This window comes from Triticum dicoccoides, chromosome 4A, assembly GCF_002162155.2.
Source record: "Triticum dicoccoides isolate Atlit2015 ecotype Zavitan chromosome 4A, WEW_v2.0, whole genome shotgun sequence".
Lineage (NCBI taxonomy): Eukaryota > Viridiplantae > Streptophyta > Magnoliopsida > Poales > Poaceae > Triticum > Triticum dicoccoides.
The window spans coordinates 710,011,106-710,036,132 of NC_041386.1; the positions used below are offsets into that span (position 1 = coordinate 710,011,106).

The following is a 25,027-nucleotide window of genomic DNA, read 5'->3' on the forward strand; positions in this document are numbered from 1 at the left end:
ACACCGGGGTCATGACGCAGGCGGTGTCCTCGGCCGGCGAGCCGCTTCAACACTAGCGCCAGTGACAGATCACGTCTGCTCTGCTGGGCCGGCGTCTCCAGAGCGGCCACTCTAGAACGGCATGAATACCCGTAGGTGGCGTCGAGCGGGAAAGCGCAGGGGCGAGGAAGAGGGTTTTGAGTGGGTTAGGTTTGTCGGAAACGAGCGTGGCAGTGGTTCGGACGTCCGTAAAGGCCCCCGTTTTGATTACGTTTTGCGGGACGTCCGTGAGGGGCTCACCTCACCTCTAGCCTTCAATTATTTGCCTAGGCGATATTTGCACGTGACGTGACGAGAGAAGCCGGATGTGCCCTGCTCCCGCACGTCCTTAAATACTTGCCACCTCCTCTGTGGATCCTCCATCTCCCAACGCACCGATCAGACTCTCGCCCCGTTTCCTTTGTTCTTCGCTACACCATATTGCACTAGGTAGCTCGCTCAATACATACTACAGTACTACTGTAGTATCCCTCTTCTCTACTTTATCCAATTTATGGTCGTACGTTAGTTCTCTCGGGTTCAGTTATGGAGTAGGATAGGAGTAGAAGGTAGGGGTTAATTTAGTTAAATCCTTGACTATAAGCTGATGAAAGAACCCGGCTTTAACATTCCTCCTCTCTTTAATATTGCATGCAGGAAGACGACTATGGCAGGCAGCAGCAGCATCCCAGCCACCACCGTCCGTGAGATCCGTGTTGTGCAGCGCGCGGACGGGGCCGCGGCGGTACTGGCCATCGGCACGGCGAACCCGCACCACTGCGTGCCCCAGGGCGACTACCCCGACTACTACTTCCGCGTCACCAACAGCGACCACCTCACCGACCTCAAGCCCACCTTCGCCAAGCTATGCGGGATGACGGGCATCGGCAGGCGTTTCTTCCACCACACCGACGAAATGCTCGCCACGCACCCGAACTTGTCCCTCGACGCCCGGCTGGACGTCGTGGCTACCGCCGCGCCGGAACTCGCCGCGTCGGCTGCCGCGAAGGCCATAGCCGAATGGGGCCGTCCGGTGGGCGACATCACCCATCTCGTCGTCAGCACCAACGCGGGATCGCACGCCCCGGGCACCGATGTCCGCTTGGTCTCCCTCCTCGGCCTCCGCCATGATGTCCTGCGCACCGTGCTCCAGCTCAACGGCTGCGCTTCCGGGTGCGCCGCCCTGCGCTTAGCCAAGGACCTCGCCGAGAACAACCGCGGTGCGCGCGTCCTCGTGGCCTGCGTCGAGCTCACTATCACCGCCTTCCGCGGGCCCGACAAGGCGGACTCCTTCGACGCCCTCATCCCCCAAGGGCTCTTCGGTGACGGTGCAGGCGCCGTCATCGTGGGTGCTGAACCCTACGTCCACGAGCGCCCGCTGTTTGAGATGGTGTCAGCTTCCCAGTACGTGATACCAGACACCGAGCACATGCTCACCATGCAGCTCGGCAGCGGTGGCATCGGCGGGACCATTGCCACCGGACTGCCAAGACTGGCGGCGGGCATCGTTGAGCAGTGCCTGCTAGATGCATTTGGCGACCGCCTAGCCGGCAGCGGAGGTGTCGTCGAATGGAACAACCTCTTCTGGGCCGTGCATCCCGGCAGCAGTGTGATGTTGGACCACATCGTCAGGGCACTCCGGCTTGCTCCGGGGAAGCTGGCGGCGAGCAGAACCGTGGTGAGAGAGTATGGGAACATGCTGGGCGCCACGGTGATCTTCGTGCTCGATGAGGTCAGGCGCCAAAGAGAAGATCCTCAAGGAGAGGGAGCTGGCCATGATGAAGGCTGGGGGGTGATGATGGGATTTGGACCGGGGTTCACTGTGGAGGCGATGCTGCTGCACGCCGCTACCTAGGTAATTAGAAAGAACAAATAAAAAACACATGGCATATATATTCAATAAAGTGCATGAAATGCAACCTTTTATATTTCCATATCCACATATCACCTATATATACGTAAGTGTAAGAAATGTGAACATGTGGTGTGAGAGTGGTTAAGTCCTGTAAGAGTGATCTACAATATATGGTTATAAATAAAATTTTAGCTACTTGCAAGTTGCTTCAGTTGTAAATTTGGATCGGTCAATTTCTTGGCCGTTCATTTTTGCTCTCGAATTCGTGCTATGGTTTTTTTTTCTGGACTGCCGTGGTCTTATTTTTCTTTTTTTTAACTGGCCTCATATTTTGATCAGTCGCTTTGCTTCTGGGACGAAGCCCATTAATTGTGCGATCAAGCCCTCCTATCTCTTCCTTTGTTTCTTATGTCTTTTCTGATTTTATGTGTTTTCGTCTTTGTTCTTTGTACTCTCTCCGTCCGGAAATACTTGTGATCAAAATGAATAAAAAGAGATGTATCTAGAACTCAAATACGTCTAGATACATCCCTTTTTATCCATTTTGATGACAAGTATTTCCGGATAGAGGGAGTATTTCTTTGTTAGTTGGTATTTCTTTTTCTTTTGTTGATATTTCTGGAATCTTGGCTGCCATTATGGACATCTAGTTGCTGAGATGCATTGTCTCATGGGTGAAAGGGAATTTATTCCATCGAAGATTAATCGAGTTCAGAATAGGGTTGCAGATTGGCTGGCGTATTATAGTCGTACGGAGAATACAACTGCTGTATGACTAGGTAGGAGTCCACCGTGTGTGGAGGAACTTGTGCCACTTGATTGTATCCCTATCACACTGGAATAAAAATCCTTTTACCCTCGCAAAAAAAAAACAAAAAAACTAATAGGCTACAGTGACAGTGATTTGACTGGGGATATCAATGATAGAAAGAGCACAACCGGAGTAGTGTTCTTCATATGTCCCAATATAGTGAGTTAGATTTCTCACAAGCAAAAGGTAGTAGCAGAGTCTTCATATGAAGCAGAATACCATGCTTCTGCTACTGCAGCTTGTCAAGGCATTCAGCTGAGCAGATTGCCATCTCAGTTGAAATTTGAAGAACCAGAACAATTTATGCTCATGGTGGATAATAAATCGGCAATGGCACTCAGCAGAAACCCGTCCACCACGACAGGAGCAAGCATATCAATATAAAATATCATTTCATCAGAGATTACGTGGAGGAGAAGATGTCAGGACAGTGGGTCAGCTGGCAGACATACTAAGTGTCAGCATGTGGTGTGCTTGACACATGTTCAGACGCCGCACTGTAGAGCATGTCCATGTACTGCTGCATCGACAGCAGGGTTGTAAAAGGGTGAGGTGCATCGTGCAGCAAACCAACCCCAACTATTCACTCTGAAAGAATAGAAAAAAAAGGAAGGCTCCCAAGAAGGAGGCTGGACCCAAATCCTCCGTCTCTGCTCTGATTTTTACCTCAGGTTTTCTTCTCCGGCGAGTTCAGAATCCACCGTACTAAGCTAGTTCGAGCGTGAGATTAGAGGAGATGCATGAAGTGCTAAGTAAATAGGCAATTTTTCGACTAATTTAATTCATAGATAAATCACTAGCTTGGCATTGACTGAATTGACGACATACAGACTCTGATCTAAACACGCACGTACTAAGCAAACAGTAGACAAATCTACAGATACGGCTAGTACCGCTAATACGAAAATAAACAGGAGCGGGATAAACGTGTTATACCCTCCAGTAGGCCAGGCAGAAGCCGCGGCAGCGGTGACAGCAGTAGCGGCATCCTCGGCGGCCTTCTTGTCGGCCTTGGTCTTCCTGACGGCGGCACATTCGGCGTCGGTGGACATGATGATGACGAAGACGAGCGGACGTAGAGGAAGTAGTGGATCGAAGGCGAGCAGTCGCCGCTTCCCAAAAACCTATTTGCCTCTCTCCCATACAGAAACAGGAGAGACGGGGTTTCGGAGACCTGCTCTCCCATCGACCGTGTACGCGACGGACGGGATGGAGTCACCGGTGGCAGCGGCAGTAGAGGAACGACGGTGGGCGGTTCGCGTGGAGCAGATGTGATTTGATCGTGGAGGCTAGGATTAGGAGACATCGCACACTTATATAGGCGCAGCCGCGTGGAGAGACATAGGCTTGACCCACATCCGAGTCTGTGACAGCCCATGATCCGACGTCTCAGATCGTGGCCCAGCTATCAGCAACTCTCCATTAGTGTCTGGCAAAAATAAGTGCGTAGGTGTGAGCTCAGCTCGACTATTCCCGCAACCCGCGGCGCGTCGTGACGAGGCGTGGCATGGCGAGGTGGGCGACGGAGGAGGAGTGCGCGAGGGCCTCTTCTCTTCTCAAACTCCAATAGCATTTAGAAGAGAAACCCTTATAAGAAGGTCCAACTCCTCTTCCACTTTCGGGGTGGGACTAAACTTCGCACTACACCTAGTGCCAATAAACCCACATGGGCCCTTAGAGATTTTCAGAAATTGCTTTATGGGCCTAAATCCCATCCCAAATTTCAGCAATCCCCCACCAGATCTCGAGGGCCCATTGTGTCCTCTGTTCCATTTGTTGTTTCAATATACTAGTGTTTCAGTGAAGACCTGTTAAGGTTGAGCTTCACCTAGAGCAAGTAGCTATACTCCTTCACAACTGAACAATGGACTTTTTCTTGAATTGTCAGTGTGGTTTAAAGAAGCTTCACCACATGTCTTACTAGTACTAGGCTGTCGCAGGCTGACCCCTCGGATGGAGCATATAAGTCACACTCCTCGCCTATTCATGAGCTTACTGGAGATCACCCCAATCTCATAGACTGTGACCAGCAGTCGGGCTCACATAGGTGAGTTCCTCCAAAGATCACTCTGTAGGATAGGATCTTGCTTACATAAGCTTTGAAACACATTAAGACAGTAGTCATCGTACCATACAGTATCGAGAGTGGGTTACTGTAGTTACTCTCCTCAGTTCACCACTGGCTTGTTTTCCCAGGTCCTACTTCATGGGATCTCCGATCACATAGGTTGGTTACCACCATGGCAACTCATGTGGGTCTCATACCCATCTCCCTCGATGCACTATCTATCACAACACGTGGTAGCCCTTTTGTAAAGGGATTTGCCAGATTCTTAGCCGTATGCACTACAAAAAAAATACAGTTCCGTGATGATACGTGTTTGTCATAGTGGGTCGCGTTTTTTATCATGCATGTACATCCATGACAAATTTATGACAGAATCAAGATAGTCATACCTGTGTTGTCGTAGAAGTGTTCCATGACATTACCAAAATTATCATCACGGAAGTGTCCACTTCCATGACGATAAATCGCGCGTCACAGAACTGCTTTCGTCAAGGGTGACCGACACGTGGCATCCACCGTAACGGAACGCCGTTAAGCTATCGGGTCGGGTTTTGGATCCGATAACCCGTTAACAGCCCCGACCAATGGGGATTTTCCACGTGTAAAATCATCATTGGCTGGAGGAAACACGTGTCGGCTCACCGTTGGGACAGATGTCATCCGCTCATTGGACCGAAGGCGCCTATGATACGGCGACACGTGGCACGACCCAACAAAGGCCCATTCCTGTGAAAAGGCCGACCCGTTTGACTTGGTCAAAAGGTGGCAGGCCGGCCCACGGAAAGCCTGTTAACGGCCTGTTCGCATATAGCCCATTTACAGCCCGCTAACCCAGGGCCCATTACGCCCTATCCGAATTAGGCCCAGTAGCGTCATCTGGGCCGTCCAATATGATTCAGCCCGTTTTAACTTCCGGCCCGTGTGTGGCCCATGACTTCTTTCGGCCCATATGAGGACCTTTGTAACTCTTGGCCCATTAACGGCCCGTGGTGAAACTGGCCCGTAATGAACAGTGTATCACTTTATACCCATTAACGGCCCGTTATTCCATTGGGCCGTTTCCAGCCCAAGTTATCTTTCGGCCTTCTCAGGGCCCATTGATTCTTGGGCTCATTTGCAGCATTCGGTTACATACGGCCCGTTACTGTCATTTTCTGATTGTGGGCCAAATTCAGCCCGTCGTTACAGTCGGCCCGTTTGCGGACCGTTAATACGTTGGGCCGTTTTCTTGTAAAAAAAACCCGTTGGGCTGTTTTCATAGAGTTATCAAATACGGCCTATTAACGACCCGTTATGGTCCATGAATAGTACGACCCATGATTGGCAAAATGATGATACGCCCTGTAGAAGGCCCATGGATCCTATGGCCCGTATGAGGCCCATGGATAGTACGGCCTGTAGAAGGCCCATGGACCCTACGGCCCATAGAAGGCCCATTGATCCCTAAGGCCCGTATAGAAGGCCGATGGATCCTACGGCCTGTATAGAAGGCCAATGCTCCTACGGCCGAACGAAGGCCCATGGATCATACGGCCTGCAGGAGGCCCATGGTTACAACAGTCCGTGTGTTGCCAAGATTATTTTGGCCTAGTTACCAAAAATAGGCTATTGTGGCCACTAGAAAAACACAGAAAAAGAACTGTAGTGACTACAAGCAAACAACTAAACAAGACAATAAGGAAATAAATAAGCAAGCAATTAAGGCTAGCCTGTTACCGCTATTACACATATTACATCCACTAGGCATCAAAGTTCGCCACCAGTGCAAATATAGGGAACAAAGCAACATATTACATACACTTGGCCGTCAAAATTGGCCACCAGTGCAAATAAACGCGACAGCAAAACAAGAGCATAACTGAAACAACTTCAGAAGAGCTCAAGAAACGTTATCCTGGGTATCCACCATGCTGGCAATAGGCTTAGCAAGCTGATTAGCTTTGTCTTGTTTGGCGCTAAAATCCTCCAACGCTTGCTGTTGCACCAGAAAATATGCATCTGAATGCTCCAGGGACTTCCGCAGTCCTTCCACTTCTTGTCGCAGCACAGGTGATCGATATCTTTCAGCTTGTAGTTGAGACTCAAGAAACCAAACTGATTCAGACAGTTAGTTTGAATAGCTTGTGCAAGCGGTAGTGGCCAGTAACTCGAACACTAAACCAAGACAGGACTTTGGGGTTGTCTTGCTGTCTTCAAGATAGTCTTCCTTAGCTGTTTTATCAGCTTTGTTGGAGACCAACAAGGATGTGTCACTATCCTGAACCTTATCTGCATTACTTCCTTTACCATTGCTTAATAAGGCACTCTTCCCCAATATTCTGTCAGCATTCTAAAAGAAGAAACAAGCAGACACATAACAAGTTTAGCATGTACTAGTATATGAAACTCATTTCGGTGAACCAGTTCATTAGTAAGGTGGACAGGATTAAACTACCAAGTCTTTTATTGCCAAGTACTAGTACATAATAAAAGCATCAAACAAACATATATCTATGTCCTATGGTCACCGCATTGTCTTGCGAAATCAAAATAGAGACACGGTTCAAATCATATCAGTTCAAGACAAAGCAACAGTGAAAGAATACAAAGCGTGGGAAACTACATGGAACAACAAGATTTCAGATGGGTACCATGGGTCTACATGTACAACAACACTATTGGCTCTGTTGTGATGCTAGTAATGTGCATGATATGAAAGTCTACTGTATACACAATTGAAATTGAAATTGAAATCAAAAGAGCTATTGATAAGAGCAAACCTGTTAAAGAAACATGCGTGAACATACCTGTCGTGCCATTGGAGTTTTGATTGGATCCTTCAATTTAAAAATAAGTTTGTATGAGTAAATACAATGATACAAGAGCAAAGCAATCATAGTTAAAAAAAGGCGCGCCTAAGTGAGCGCTTAAGGCTGGTCATAGTGGGGAGTAACTTAGACTAGTAACATGCATATGTTACTAGTTTATGTTACTACCTCTATAGTGCATAGTATTTTAGATTAGTATCATAGGTGGTCTCATTTATTGTCATGCATGACACATAGTAGCATCACATTTATTATATTACGGTATCTACCTATGTTACTATAACCATCTATCTATTCCTTAATTGCCTGCCACATAAGCATGTTTGCGAGTCCCAAGTGCATGATACTACTTATGTTACCCCCACTATGGCCAGCCTAAGCGCGCCTAGGCTCTAGGCGTTAGCAAAACGCATTGCACATAATTACACTTAATCTATGCATAGCTGCGCATAAGCATGCGCTTTGGTCAGTAAAGTGCAAGGCGGTGGCAAAACGCACAATTAACGCCTAGCGCTTTTTTAAACTATGATAGCAATGGAATCTTAAATTAGAACAGTTGTTCTTCAAGTTTAGGCACTTGTTCTACATGAATAGAGTACAGTAAGACGCAAGAATATAATACTTAAAATAGAAAATGAGCTCATAGACCTTACCACATTCTTGGTTCGGGACCAGTACAGAACAAGGCATTCCCAGTCATCGTCCAGTAAATGTGTCTCAGGAGAACGTAAGAGAATTTGATGAGTTTCTTTGCCGGTGAAGTACGTTTTTTTTAGGTAATTCCGATACTGCCACCAAGCATTCTTGAAGATAGTAGAGGTATTAGCACAGGTTACCTCATCCTAAGTTTCCAAATCGGTCCTTCTCTATAGAGAAAAATGGGAAAATTTGCTGTATTATAACCATCATGGAGGTAGGATGTATGGGACAAAGCAAAGTAATTGCCATGAATAACATTACTTACACATAACTCCTGGACAAACACCTGCAACTGTCATTTTCCTTCATCTTCAGTATAATATTTCCAAGATGGGAAGATACGCACATACGATTTAACAACATCAAATGCGATAGATGCTAAACTACGACTGGCTGGTTTTGCTTCCTCCACGGGAATAGGCGTACTAACTGGTGGAGCTGGGGTTCGTCGTGATAGTACCCGCCCTTTGGGCACTGGAGCTGCCTTACTAACTGCTCTTGTTTGGGAGCTCTGTGGTGGAGATGGTGCTGTGTCAACAGGAACTGGGTTACTATCGGCTGGGGTTGGGGTTAGATTGGGTGAAGCTGGTTCTCTGTCCATCGCAGTAGGGGTATATTCTGCGAGAGTTTGGGTTATGCGTGGTAGGGCTGGTTCTTGTGCATGTACAACCGGGGTGTTATCTCCACCAATAGGTAGCACTGTTTTATTTGAAGACCGTATTTTTATTCCGCTAGATACTGGCATCACCGCTCCAATTCAAATGGCTGATAAACAGGAAACATAGTTGAATGTACAGACATTGTATGAGAGATAGATGCAATAGATAGTGTGGAAAGAAGAGGGCATGAAATAGTTGACATGTATATTGTTTAACTAAAACGGATAGCATGACATAATTTCACATATACGATGTCTATCTAAACTGGATAGCATAGCATAACATAATTCAAAGATATGATGAATAACAAAACAGAATCGCATGACATAATTCACCTACATGTTATCTAAATAATCAGGATCGCATCATTTAATTCACATATGTGATTTATATGCTAAACAGAGGGCATTCGATATGATGTCTGAACTAAGAACATGGTGTTGAATATTGTGTATATGATGTCTAAACTATGCAATGCAAGACACCGTATGCATGATATGAGCAGTATAACCGTGCCAAGTTAGAGCATACACCTCAGTAGGGGAATAGGACTGGTCATCTGTCTCTGAATCCATCTCTGAGGAGCTATCGGGACCCAACAAGAGATCTGCTTCGACAGGTAGCACTGTCTGCTCTAAAGGCCTTGTTTTCACTCCAGATTTTTCCATCTCCCACCCAAATGGCTGATTCACAGGAAGAATAGTTTAATGTACAAACATTGTCGACAAATGGAAATGTAATGAAGAAAAGGATGGGCAAGATATCATTCAAATATATGATACCTGGTTAAACAGGATGGCATTGCACATTTCACATATATTATGGCTGGCTAAAAGACATGAGACTGCATAATTCCCATATATGATATAGAAACTAAACATGTGGCATTATAGAACATGTCTAAACTAAGCAGATGACATATATGATGTCAAAAGTAGGCACTGCAAGGCAACATATGCATGATATGACTAACATCATCATGCCAAGGTAGAGCAAACACCTTGGGGGGTAAGTAGGAGTAGTCAGCGGCGTCTGAATCCGCCTCAGAATAGATATCTTCCTCTGGATTACAATCTGGAGAGGGGTGGGGAGGGTTTGCCATTGAACCCACCATGGAGGGATGTCTGCATGACATTGTATTGCCGCGCAAAACTCTTCTCTTTTTCTCTACATGTTCAGCATGACTGTGTATAATATCTGACATGCATACGAAAAAATATGGTGAGATTATGTAAGGAGAGCATGCAGAAATTTAGAGTGATGGTAACAACCAGTGGATGGATCCAAAAATAATGATAGCAGGCTGATTATTGCTTTAAATTAATAAAAAGACAGATGATGATTGCTTTACTATTTGTTTCCCACCCAAGATGAACAACATAGCCATACCCTAAGTGAACCAGATATTAGACAGACATACTATTCATTGCTGCCTCAATATGTGCCCCACAACTAATTTAGAACTCAAGTTTGAACATGAATTTGGACCTGAGTTGGGAGTCCAAGAGCTGAACAGGACGATAAAGTAGCAGGTAAGTTTAAGCAATGGATAACATAAGCAGAAACAAAAGAGTGCGACCTCTCTTGTGGACCCGTGTACTCCTCAGGTTCATCTACTGAGTCGATGATTGTGATGCCGTTGGGGTTCGTGCCGGTGGCAGCGAAGGAGATCTGAGGCGGTGAAAGACGGTCAGGAGTCGTGATGTCTGGTTTGGTGGATGCTTCTATCGTTGGAGCAGCTCAGGTGAGGTGGACGACATCGCGGCAGGAGTAGGACAAACCACACAAAGTTCCCATCGACACGTACCTGTAACTGAAGTAATTCTGTAAGGCCTCATTTGGCTTGCATGATTCTTAAAACGCAGGGATAGGAAAAACACCGGAATAGGATAGAAAAATGCACATGGTAAACAGAGCATTTGTAAACACAGGATTTCTATCAACTTGGGTGTTTGGTTTACAGGAATTGGAAGAGCAGAGGAATGCAAAGAAACATGGCCAAAATAAAGTGAAACCATATGAAAGAGTGTACAGTTAGAATGTTATTCTGGCACTAATGCACTTGGTCTTGTTTTCATGCATAGGATTTTGAAAAGTAGGTCCAGGTGGATGTTTTGCTTCATTCCTTTCAATAAAATGCATGAATAATTGAATAGTAGAGTGCCATTGGAAAATTCCCTATTGCTATGTTTTTCCGTTGAACCAAAATAGCCCTAATGGATCGACGTGAATGTATAGTAGTAAGTGACGCAACAAGTGTACAACCTCTTTGCCGTAGCTATGTCGACCTCAGCATCATTGGGTTGGTCGCTGAAGCAGTTGAGGCAGAGGTGGCTGTCGGAGGTGTGGAGGAAGATCTGAGGAATCTGTAGACGGCATCCAGGGCACTGCTCTGTTGTGATGGATCGTTCTGTCATTGGAGCAGCTCCGGTGAGCTGTAAGACGTCAAGGCTGAAGCAGCACAAGACATACATTGTCAATCTCAAGTGGGATTCTAATAGCATCTCCAATAGATGATGAAAAATGGATGTGAAATTAACATCACCAAAAACCACCTGACTACAACAGATGAGGTAAAAACCGTTGACTCTGAACTTAACTGTTGAAATTGAAATTAACTGTGGAATCTGAATGCTACTGTCGAAACTGAACGCAATGGTAGCAGAGAGACACTTGACATGTAGTTTAGGGAGGGCCTGCAGTTCATCTTCAACCTGCACACCCCTGAGCCGCCTGCCACCACCGGCCAAACCGCCGGCCCCAGTGCCACCTCACCGCCCCGAAACAACTCACCACCGCCGCCCCGACCAGCCCACTAGGCCCCCCACCCTGAACCCTAAGATAGATAGTGGGGTACCTCTCCGGTGAGCCCCCGTCCCCGCTGTGGGTGGTTCTTCCTTAACTCCGGCGAGCCCCCCTCAACCCCTGAAAATCGACTGACCCAAAAGTCGATTCAGTCGACTGAAGTGTGGCTTAATCGGAGCAGAGCAGCAGCACGGGCGAGGGGGAGAGAAGCAGCTGCAGCTGGGCGAGGGAGCGATCGAGCGAGAGCCGGAGCAGCAGCAGCAGCGCAAGCGAGCGAGCGAGAGCCGGAGCAGAAGTAGCAGATCCGGCTGGTATGGACGCCGCCGCTGAAGGGGCCTCGCACTGGGGGAGAGCCGCCGTGGAGATGTCGCCCGCGGCGCCGGCTTCAAGGTAGCCGCTCCATGGGGTCGGGAGGTCGAGTTAAGGAGAAGGTGCGATGCGATGAGTGTACAACCTCTTTGGTGGCCCCGAGTAGGCCTCGGCTTCGTCCGAGGAGTCGGTGAGGATGCTGCAGTTCCGGTGGAGCAGGTTAAGGCAGCGCTATGGGGATGGAGCAGCCGCGATAGACGAGGCGATCGTTGGAGCAGCTCCTTGGAGGTGGAGGACGGGGCGGCTGAACTGGCGGGACGACGAGATGGACGACGGATCCTCATCCGGGGAGGTGGACAAGGGACGTCAAGCTGTTGCTGTGGACGACGTCGTCGGGGAAGAGGCTCCGGCTGGGCAGTGGTGACGTGGCGGATGGAGGAGGGTGGGGTTTCGCGGCTGGAGCGGAGAGGTTATGGCGGCCTGGGATTTCGAATGGTGAAAAGGGGGCGATGGGAGGGGGTGAAGCATGACTTAGGGACGCGCTTGTCGAAAATGTAGGGTGTGTTACAAAAGTACCCCCCCACCGATTTGAACTAGCGGCCCTTTTGGCTCAGGGTTAGAAGGGGGATTTCGCATGTCGGGATTTGGCAGCTGGAGGGAGTTTTCGCGCTCAGGGTTGTGATGGCGCCAGTTTTAGGAGCATGATATCTGAATTTTCGGGATATAACAAGACGCGGGTTGAATTTTAGGGACAAGCCTAACGTGTAGTAATATTGTACTTGTATGTACCAAATCAATTCGCACTTCCGTCAAAGAAAACGAAAAAAATAAAACCATTCACACCACACAAAGAGAGGGTCTTGCCCCATTTTTCTATACAAATGCTATTCAAAGCTAGTCCCTCCTTCCATCTATATAGGGCCTAATGCGTTTTTCGATGCTAACTTTAACCAAATATTAGAGCAATGATATATGACACGCAACTTACACAAAGCACACCGTTAACTTCGTCTGTGAAATGTTCTTTCGATGATATAATTTTCACATTGTGCATGTCATGTACTATTAATCTTGTCAATAGTCAAAGGCAGTCTTAAAAATCTCATTACGCCCGATATAGATGGAAGGAGGGAGTATGAATCCATGTTATGTCCGATTAATTTTTTTCGCTTTGCTGTATAATGCATGTAACCTACTCATGCCAACATTTTAGTGCATTCCAAATGTCTATACTACGCTGCAATTCGAACTAAATTTGAATTCGTTTCTCTATTTCAATAAGAATCTTCAATCATGATTGTTGCGAACTTCAACCATCATTTGTGTATTACCATAATAACACACCACATGATTACTATAGAGATAGATATGAACTATGTGTACTACATGAACTCGAATTCTATTTTTTGAATACACTTGATGTTGATTCCAAATAATAGTACATTTGAGGTACTAACTATATATTCATAATCTAAACCATGTTCCATACGTACACCGTGTTTATCACACAAAGTATAGTGCCCCGCCCCCTACATTATGACAAGTATTTTGACCTGAGTTGCAAAAGCCACACATTAGCCCAAATTATAATCAATGTTGTACATTATGATATCTTCTTCAAGTATCTGTATCCACCTTTTTATAATGAATTATGATCTTTGTTCGTCTTTTACACCTTCACGATCCTCTTCTATTTGTAGCTAGCTAGTGATAACTTTCTATCGTGCATGCACACGCCCGCCCCCCTCACACACCCTTAGCGTCCCCTCCATCGCGCACGTTCACTATTTCTCTTTAGGTCGTCCACGAGTGTTGTGTGTAGGCCCCCGGCTCCTTCTTTCTGGCACACACCGGTTGATATACCTCTCTAGCCAAGTGTGCCTACAACAAACACATATATACTTCCCCTCTTCTCTTCTCACCGTCCATGCCCCCATATGTCCAATACGATTCCACGCAGGTGCACACTCCCGCCCCTATTTTCATTAGTCACATGCTCGCACACTCCTCCCCCCTCGACATGGTAGGCCTCTCGCACCACCTCCTAGCCACTCTCTCTCCCCCTGTCTGCCTCTCCGGACCTTATTTGCTTCTAACACATGCATGCGTGTATATGAACTGATCTCCCTACATATAGCCAGGTCGACTATAATTCGTTTTCACCAAGAACCAATACACTTACCTCGCTAGTTATGTCTCTTCTTCTCTCGGACACATGACGGTTGATCTTCCTATGTAGTTACGCATGCTTACCACAACAATATTTTCTCCCCTCATCATCCTTGAATACCTCCCGACCAGTCTCTCACCCGCACATGCATAGACAGACAGACATACCCCACCCTCTCTTATTGATATTGCACTCACACCCTCTGTTTGTCTAGCAGGCCTCTCCCACCATTTGTGAGACGCCACTCCACCACCAACCCTCTGACGCTCTACCTTTGTCTTTTTCCCAACCTTATTCCTCTGCTACACATATCCATGGATGTCGATCGATCTCCCTCAATACATAGCTAGGTCTCTCTCTTTCCCCAGACATATACTAGTCGACCGGTCTCTACCCCCCCCCCCACACACACCAATAGTCAAATGTTGTTGGTAGGTATCCATGCCACGGAGAAGAACTGCACCTCTGCCCTCTCAAATTCCAGTAGGCCAGCCGCCCCTGTATCTTTGACGTGGGCAAACACAAATTCGATGGCACTCTTTATCGATCGCGCAGCCACACACTTCATCCCTGTTTTCAATTATATCGATATCTCATGTTCATGACTCCGTTTCACACACATTGCATATGTTACGTTTTTCTGATTGAGATATCATCAACACAGTGCCTTTGTTTCGCACAAACCATCTCTCTCACACCCACCCACGTATGTACCTGCACCTAAAGAAGAAGTGCACGCAGGACGCACGTACTCAAGTCTTGTTCCCGGCCACACCCGTGCGGGTACACGGTGGAGTTCGTTTCTGTACGAAAAGGCAGCCCACGTGATAATTTGACGCGTGTAGTGGTTGTTTACTCGAAGGAGGGTCGGGTACCACGCCTAGAATATAAAATGATTGACGTGGGGAAAATGAAAAAATGGGTTTGTCTCTCGTGAGTCTCGTCACACAATCTCACACAAGGCCGCCATGGCCTCTCTCTCTCAGTGTTGGTCAGTGATCCGGCCGCATCCCGTCCGCCGGCGGAAAGGGAGGATGTGCATCGTCTCTCCATTCGACGGCGTTGAGGCAGCTCGTCCCGATCTGCGGTACCCGCCGTTCTCTCTGACCAAGCTCCGGCGCGGTAGGGCCTTTGCCACTTGCTCGCTGCCGCAGTATGGGAAGATCCCGGCCGCCGGCGCCCTCCTAGTAACATCCCAACGACCCTCGGGTACAACTTCCTCCGGCCTTGCTCCACTGCCCATCTTCCCACGTTGCTGCATGTGGATCTTCTTTAGTTGTTTGCTTAAATCGTATCTCGGCCGGCGTACTTTCCATCTTGCAATCTCGTCCTCAAACCATTTTTGATAAACCACCATGTGCTATCTTTCCCTTTTTACATGGAACATGCTTCTTTTTTGTCGGCGTATGTGTCTTCAACTCGTGTTATTGGGAAGTAGTTGTTTCCTTTCGACCTCCTTTTGCAGACAGGGCTATCCATTTTCACCTCATTGCTATTGCGACCGTTTGGTGAACTGCACAAATCACTTTTCTGAAGAGTGTTTTGTGCAGTTCCGCCAAAATGTCACACGGGCAACATTTTTACATTTCTGTGGGACTGCAGAGAGGGAGATTGGTTTTGGTATCCTCCTCATCCAACTCCGTGCCTAATCTTCTCCGACAAGAAGTTAGTCCTAAAGAGAGATCGTAGAGGTGATCGGCTTCTATTTATGTGTGTTATGTTCCATCATCTAGTTCCACCATTATTGTAATCACACTGACTGGATATCTTTGCAAACAGGGATGGTCCGCCCGATTTTAGTGGAGCTGCACAAAATGATCGGATTGTGGTGTCCTTCATACACCTCTTTTTTGGTTACAGAGCTGGGTGAAACTAGCTGCCAAGCAATGAACACTGTGCCAAGGAAATGGAGCCATGCCTACGAACAACACTGATCAATTATATATTTTTCTTTATTTGTACACCTTCTCACAACTTTGTCTTCAGTTGTGATGTGAATATTGGCACTGATCTGCGAACCATTGAGATGCATTAGCCATGGTAGTTTCATTTGTATTTGATGGAATGTTGTAACGAGATAATCTCGAGGCAAGACACATGAATCCTAAGTTGAAACCTTTTTTTCCTGCGGGAACCAGAGTTGAAACCTTCATAGCATCACAGTACAATTTAATCAAAATTATGCGTACAGATAAACAAATCCTGAAGGATTGATAGCAATGCCAGAAACAATTCAACTTCGTTTCGCCGACATGTTGGACATCCTTCATCCGGCTCCACCTGCCATGCAGCAATATTGAGTGCACAACACAACTTCAGGGAAAGATTCACCCCGGTCGTTGCGCCGCAGTAGTAATGACTAGTGAGCAGTCAAATCACAGAGCCCCACCTTCCCCATAGTAAGTTGCTCGGACGAAGAAACCATCATTTCTCCGTTCCTTGAATCCGCTGGTACTCCCATATTCCCACAGTAAAGTTGCTCGGGCGAATCAACCATCACTATATCCGCTCACGTGTGATGACCACAGGAGCTATCCATTCAGATTGCATGTTAAAAAAAATAAAGGTCGATAACTAATGCGGCAAACTTTCAAAAAAAAACTAATGCGGCACTTCGGGCCAACGCGGCCAGATCGCATTTTGCACGAGAAATTACACACCATGTTTCGTTGACATGTGGTCCCGTTCCAACATATCAGTGAGAGGACGGCGACTAGTAGGAGTATTTTCGAACCAATGTGTAGGCCGGGGCGCCCCATGGTGAACTGTGGCAAACTGGCAACCGTCCACCGACGCTTCGCCTTTCCCTCTCAATTTGGAACTGCTGTCGCACGCTCTTCCTCTCCCTCCTCCATTTTCCTTCAGCCCTTCATGCTTTCTTCTACCATTGTTCGATCGTCTTCTCCATGGAGGGAACAGGACGGAAATGACCCCGTTATTCTTGCCCCGATCTGAAAGATGACGTGGTGGAGGCACTAGTAGAAAAGGGGGCAATGGTCCAGGCTAGGCCAGCCCATTAGTCTTGGTTCAATCCAGAACCGGGACCAATGGGAGCACTTGACCCGGTTCGTGAGCCCCGGGGGCCGGCCGGGCCACGTGGGCCATTGGTCCCAGTTCGTCTGGACCTTTTGGTCCCGGTTGGTGGGATTAACCGGGACTAAAGGGCCTCGCTCCTGGCCCACCACCATTGGTCTCGGTTGGTGGCATGAACTGGGACCAAAGGCTGCCCTTTAGTCCCGGTTCATGCCACGAACCGGGACTAAAGGGTTGGTCCTCGTTGCGGTCAGAGTTTAGTCCCACCTCGCCAACCGAAGGGCGCTCACACCGGTTTATAAGCCCCTCCCTCTCTGCCTTGTTGAGCTCCTCTCAAAATGAAAATAGATGCCCTTATAGACGGAATTTGACCTATGCTCATTTAGGTTGAGTTTTCTCTATAAGTGCATCTATGCTCATTTTTTTAGTAAAGTTAATCACAACTATTTTTTCTTCTATTTATTTCTGAGTTGTAATAAGTCATTAAAAATAAGCATATGTGCTCATTTTTTAGTAAAGTTAATCACAACTATTGTTTCTTCTATTTATTTCTGAGTAGTTTTTTATATAGTTTTTTTCTTTTCTGCTATATATATTTTTTTCTATTTTTTTCTGAGTTGTAATAAGTCATTAAAAATAAGCATCTATGCTCATTTTTTTAGTAAAGTTAATCACAACTATTTTTTCTTCTATTTATTTTTGAGTAGTTTTTTATATATTTTTTCTTTTATGCTATATTTATTTTTTCTATTTATTTCCGAGTTGTAATAAGTCATTAAAAATAAGCATTTGTGCTCATTTTTTTAGTAAAGTTAATCACAACTATTTTTTTCTTCTATTTATTTCTGAGTTGTAATAAGTCATTAAAAATAAAAAAGAGGCGCAATGCTCGTTAATTTGCTTCAAGGCTTCAAAATAGTGCAAACTGCACTACACATAGCTCTGTGCAGTCTACCCTATTCCTCAAGGCTTGAAGCTAAGCAACGTGCAGGTGAGCATTGAGCCTCTTCTTCATCGTCTCTGCACTCAGGGCTTATAAACAGCTGTGAGTGCCTCTCGCTTGGTGAGGTGGGACTAAAAAACAGCTGTAGAAAGAATCAACTAAAAAACAACTTCAGAAAATAAATAAGTAATTAGACGGGTCCATTGGTACCGGTTGGTGGCAACAACCCGGACCAATGCCCCTATTTAGTCCCGGTTGGTGGCTCCAACCGGGACCAATGCCCCTCTTTAGTCTCGGTTTGGGGCACCAACCGGGACCAAAGATCTTTGTTTCCCGCCCTTTGGGCTACTGAAAAGAGGCCTTTGGTCCCGGTTGGTGGCTCCAACCGGGACTAAAGGGTGCATTGGTCCCGGTTTGCGCCACGAACTGGGACCAAAGCCTTTGCTATATAAGTAGAACTTAGGAAAATTTCACACCCGCGCATCCCCACTTCGATCTCCTCTCCCCCGACGAATCCATCCTGACACCGTCAGGCTGCCCGAGCCGCCCCTACGCTGCCGTCCCCTGCCGCCCCGGCCCGCGCCGTCGCTGCCCCTCCCCGCCCCGACGCCGCCGTCCCCTGCCGCCCCGGCCCGCGCCGCCCCGACGCTGTCACCGCCCCGCGCCGCACCTCGCCGTCGCCGTCGCCGTCGCCGCCGCGCGCCGTGAGCAACTTTTTATGATTTTTGTTAGATTTTGTTAGAATTTTTTTTCATTTTTTTGTAGTTCATAGATTTTTTTGTTAGATGTGTAGTTCATAGATTTTTCTGTTAGATTTTTTTCATATTGTGTAATAAATTTGTTCGTATTGTGTAATTAATTTGTTCATATTGTGTTAGATTTTTTTTCTATTAATAGATTTTTTTTGGTGATATTATTGTTGAATATGCATGTTTGTATGTTCATATATATGCAAAAAATACTATATTTAATTCTTTAATATAATTAGTTAGAAAAATACTAGTTTATTTTTAGTAAGTACTACTTTATTTTATTTATAGTAAGTGCTTCATATATAGTTGAACTAGCTAGTTTATTTAATAAACTACTTTATTTTACTATATATAGAAGTAGTTTGTTTTTAGTATGTACTACTTTATTTATTTATAGTAAGTGTTTAGTAGTTGAACTAGCTAGTTCATTTAATTAATAAAACTGCTTTATTTAACTATATATAGAAGTAGCTAGTTCCCGAATCGACGTCGGCGATGCCTATCCCGCATCCTCGTCGTCGTCGACTCGGCGGTTCGAGGGGCTCCAAACCCTAAACCATTGCGACCATTTTGGTCAGAAAGGTCATAATTTCCTTACACGAAATGGTCATAAAGCAAACACCGCTAGTCCGCTGCCTTATTTCTAGTTGTTAACGACCAATATAGATGGTCATAGCCTTGTAAAATTGTGGTGGGTTGCTATGACTAGGCGCCACCTCATCAGTTTTGCCTATGTGTCATGTCCATGTGGCAGTTTTGCCCTAGGTTGTGAAGCAACCTATATTTCTGTAATTCCCAAAATTCCAGAAAAAATCTCATAAATTCTTTGGGTCATATCTTTGTCAAATATGTAAAAACTTTCCTTGCCTAGTTCAAAAATAATTCAAAAATATTCATTTTCCTATTCTGTTCAGAACAACAGTTTGTGAAGGAAGTACCACTTTGGCATGTCCAAATAGCATCCATTTTCTACAGTGCTTTCCTATGCCCAAATAACCATCCTCCACCAAATGCCAGCTCAATCCATTCATTATTTTGAGCCGAGCTTCAACATTCGTAGTTATGTCCAGTGTGGTAGTTTGCAAAGCAAGTACCACCTAGGCTCCTCCTTTTGAGCTGAAAATTTGTGAAAACGGTCTTCTTAGTAACTGATCATCCTCAGCCAAAACTCACGCCCATTAGCCATGTATATTTCCTATACCGCTAATCAAACACTTGGCTGCTAATTCATGTTTGAGCATCGATAGGTCTCCTCGTGAGAATCTTATGTTGTAATTTTCTTCCTAGCACCAACCTGGGGAGTGCCCAACCCACTAGACATGCCTAGGCCGCCCAGAACACATGGCAATGCCACGGTCACGCGGTGACCACGCGGCGGGCATGCGAGTTTACACCGCCCAATGTTGGGGCCCTCGGCCACCGCCCAAACCTCGATGTATCGCCACCAAACCATGTATTTATGATTAAACAGGTCCTTATGTAACTAGAAATGATTTTTGGAAAAAATAAATAGCAAACTATGAGGCAGCTGCAGTTCAAATTTGACCCGCTTCCAACTGAATCGGCGGAAATTTGTCTTTTTGACGAGAGGTGGATCAAATTTTTTTACACCCAACCATTTTGTCAATTGTGCATTAAATATGGCCTAGTATTTTATAAAAATGATTTGGTCCAATTTTGCAACAATTATTTGGTAGTTCCTTCACAAAAAAACCTCCTTTCGGGCACTCGAAAAATGGAAAATGGTTTTTTCGTCCAACGAAAATGAAAACTTCCTTAGGCAACATTGTTTGCCATTCCAATATGCACCCTTGTGCACAATATGAGATCATTTGAACAAACTATGCCATGAATGTGGCCATAAGATTGATCATTTGGCTTGAAAGCCATGAATCTTCACATTTGATAGCTCGTTTCTGAGAACACTTTTTTAAAATAATTACCGTATTACAATTTTATTATTTTTCCTGGAAACTTGGTCACATATAATGACACAATGCGAAGGTTTTCCAATTTTTTGATTTTTTTGAATTTTTTATGCCCGTTTCAAAATGCGGTCAAAACGGCGGGAATGACCGTTCCTAGCTAGTGGTTGAATCCTGGAATTTTTTGGTGTTTGTCTGATTAAATAGATACTTATGTACCTAGAAATGATTTTTGGAAAAAATAAATAGCAAACTATGAGGCAGCTGCAGTTCAAATTTGACCCGCTTCAAGCTGAATCGGCGGAAATTTGTCTTTTTGACGAGAGGTGGATCAAATTTTTTTACACCCAACAATTTTGTCAATTATGCATTAAATATGGCCTAGTATTTTATAAAAATGATTTGGTCCAATTTTGCAACAATTATTTGGTAGTTCCTTCACAAAAAAACCTCCTTTCGGGCACTCGAAAAATGGAAAATGGTTTTTTCGTCCAACGAAAATGAAAACTTCCTTAGGCAACATTGTTTGCCATTCCAATATGCACCCTTGTGCACAATATTAGATCATTTGAACAAACTATGCCATGAATGTGGCCATAAGATTGATCATTTGGCTTGAAAGCCATGAATCTTCACACATGATAGCTCATTTCTGAGAACACTTTTTTAAAATAATTGCTGTATGACAAGTTTGTTATTTTTCCTGGGAACTTGGCCACATATAATGACACAATGCGAAGGTTTCCCAATTTTTTTGATTTTTTTGAATTTTTTATGCCCGTTTCAAAATGCGGTCAAAACGGCGGGAATGACCGTTCCTAACTAGTGGTTGAATCTTGGAATTTTCTTAGTGTTTCTCTGATTAAATAGATACTTATGTACCTAGAAATGATTTTTGGAAAAAATAAATAGCAAACTATGAGGCAGCTGCAGTTCAAATTTGACCCGCTTCCAACTGAATCGGCAGGAATTTGTCTTTTTCACGAGAGGTGGATCAAAACTTTTTACACCCAACCATTTTGTCAATTGTGCATTAAATATGGCCTAGTATTTTATAAAAATGATTTGGTCTAATTTTGCAACAATTATTTGGGAGGTCCTTCACAAAAAAACCTCCTTTTGGGCACTCGAAAAATGGAAAATGGTTCTTTTGCAAAGAAAATGAAAGCTCTATTTGAAAACATTGTTTGCCATTTCAAGATGCACACCACACTTATGCAAAATACGAGATCATTTTGATATGCCATTGTTATATTTTTTATAAGAAATCAAAGTTTTGGGTCCAAAATTTTGAGATTCAAGCGCGAGATAGCTGGCCAATCAGACGTGAGAAACTGCCTTCACGCGGATCACCAAATTGGACGCAGTCTGAGCCGTCTATCGCGCACCCATCCAGCGGTGGAGCTTGTGCCGAGAAAAAAACCCTAACCCACGCACCCACCCACCCTCCCCTCGATCCCAGATCCGATCCGCCCACTCACCCTCCCCCTCCCCTCGATCCCTAGATCCCAGCTCGCCGCCGCCCGACTACTGCTCGCCGTCCCGCCCCTCCTCCTTGCAGAGGCGCGGCGCTCCGATGATGGCGTGGGCGGAGGATGAGGCTATCAGCCCCACGTCGCCTCGGCAGGGCTACACGTCTCGGAGCGGATCGGCCGCGACGCCGCCACGCAGCCCGACCTGGAGGAGGCGCTCGAGGCCTCGCGCTACGCCTCCCATCCCTACTCCTCGCACCCCGTGAAGCTGCACGAGCCCCTCTCCATCTCTCTCTCCTTCCTGGAGATAAGAGAGGCTCGGCTGCTCCTTGTAGGTTGGTGGTGAGGAGCAAGGGGGACGAGAAGTTAGCCGCCAACGGGAAGAAGGGCAAGGCCAACAAGGTTAGCCTCCTCCCCCCCTCCTCTTCCACCTCGCCTTCACCATCCCCGCACGGCAATCATGAGTTGTCGCTCCAGATCCACGGATCGCTAGTCAGGAGTTGCGCCCCTCTCAATCGTCGCCGTCGCAGAGTTCTTTGTTCAACTTCATCTGGGTTCTAGTGATTAAATTTAACCTGCAGAGTTCTTAGTTCGCAGACAAGCAGGGTTTCTTCCTGCCAGTAGCGATGTTGGAAAAGATCGGGTTGCCGCCCAAGCCGTCGATGCGAGGGGCGACCTGGGTGCTGGATGCCTCCAACTGCCAGGGCTGTGCCGCTCAGTTCTCCTTGTTTACACGGAAGGTAATCAATCTCGTGATCTCTGGCCTCATGATGATGATGTGAAGCATAACGTACTCTGCCATAATCCAATCGGGCACAATAATCCAGTTCGTACCAATTTCAGTTGCATTTCATGGGAATCCCCTTCACTTTTGGACCACTGTTTCACACTACTTGTAATATTCAAAGAAAGCCTACTCATTACTTGGATAAATTCTCGCCTCTGCCTGTGCTGTCATGACTATGCAGAACCAAGAATTAGCAGTTTTAACAGGTTGAACTGTGGGCTTGCACCGTGTGCTTGCAAGGGGGTTAGATGAGGTGTTGACACACATCTCAGCCTATTAGTACTCGATCGGATCACAGCCCCAAAAAAGTACAGAACCACTACATGCTGCAAGCTTCACGCCTTTTAGTTCCATGCACTACGATTATGTCGAGGAGGATGAGGTCATTCCCATGAGCTTGTGCAGAGGGGGAAAACTAAGTTGGTGCACATTCTCACTGGAACGACCTCAATGTATGTCGACTGATAATCTCTTTTAGTCCTAGCAGTGAAAGTTAATAATTGCTCTGTTTCATGCCTAATAAAAAAAGTTGTACTGCATGTTTGTTTTATGCTATCTGAATCTACATTGCCAAAGATGGTTGGACCAGGAGTTGTGTTAAACTTTGGTGTATTTAATATGTAGAATCATTGCCAAAGATGTGTATGGAGGTGATTAGTTGGCCAATGTATATGATTGTATTCACTTTGTACAGCTGCTCCACAACTTTTCTTATGTTGTAGTATCTGTGTATTCACTCTGTTGCCACTGAACATTGCAATCATTCAATTATTCTACTCTGTTTGTCTTGTTCACTCTGTTGCCACTGAATCTGTTGCTCTTCTTGTGCAAAAAAAATTAGTGCTGCTAGTCAGAATGAAGTTGCATGTAGGCAGCTCTTGTTCTAGATTTCTCTGGACTATGATTGTAATGGATGGAATGAAACTTAAATCATGACGTCTTGTTGCTCGTTTGAACTGGTGCTACCATGAGTTTTGTTGTGATTTCTGTGTCCTGATCTGGTATGGGGTTCAAATTGCAGATTGGCAAGGCCGGTGGTGAGAAGTGGAAGTCCCAAGTGATGTTGTAAGTTGCCCGTCTCCCCTCCCCCTCTTTGTTACTGCTCGATTCTGTGCTGGTCACTTCCTTCTTTCTTCAATGTTTGCTCGGTGTCGTGATGACAATGTGATCGTACCTGTGTTGGTTTACTTGTTTCCGTGTCAGTTTGGCTAGTGCTCCACCCAGTTTTTCAGTTAGATTTCAAATTCAGTCGCTATGCAATGGCTGATCTACTACCTGCGCTCAATTCGGTCGTATAAATCAAATATGATTACTCCTGGTTATGGAGGGGCTTTTTTCGGGAGCAATCAGTCAGTAGGAGGGGCTTTTTTTTGCTGCTTGTTTTTGCTTCAGTTGGGTACATGAATCTCTGGTTATAAGGATTTCAGAGCCACGACTTGTTCTGAATCTCTGGTTGTTTCATGATGCCAGTCCGCACTTACAATATATTTTCCTAAGGTGATGCATGCATGATTAGTACCAGTGTGAGATGTCGATTCATGTATCTGTGTTTGGTGCGACATTCATGTAACCATACATTGGGATGTTGGGATACTTGGATTCCTATTTTGTCTCTTGTAGCACCGAATGCTAGTCTTTGTTTTACTAAATTCATCAGATAGTTAACTCACTGTGAGATGTCCACTCTTGTTTTGTTAACAAACATGAACTGTTAAGTCATCTATTCCTGGCTGTTGGTTTTGTTCAGTATATATGTCTACTTTCTGATTTGTAAGCATAGGTGGTTATAGGTTGCTGTGATGAATATTTGTAAAGTTGTTTGCATATTTGAAAGATACATGACATGTTCCTATTCTACATCTGTTTGCATGTTCCTATTGCACTGATCATCACTATTGGTAAATGCTATTGCCT

The 25,027-nt window shown here is 45.7% G+C and overlaps 1 protein-coding gene across 1 annotated transcript; it reads left to right on the forward strand.

Moving 5' to 3' along the window:
• Positions 1-409: 409 nt before the first annotated feature.
• Positions 410-2,092, forward strand: LOC119289826 (bisdemethoxycurcumin synthase-like). Its single transcript, XM_037569036.1, has 2 exons — positions 410-587; positions 676-2,092. The coding sequence occupies exon 2, from the start codon at positions 686-688 to the stop codon at positions 1,871-1,873; it is 1,188 nt and encodes a 395-aa protein (XP_037424933.1). The 5' UTR covers positions 410-587; positions 676-685; the 3' UTR covers positions 1,874-2,092.
• Positions 2,093-25,027: the final 22,935 nt, after the last annotated feature.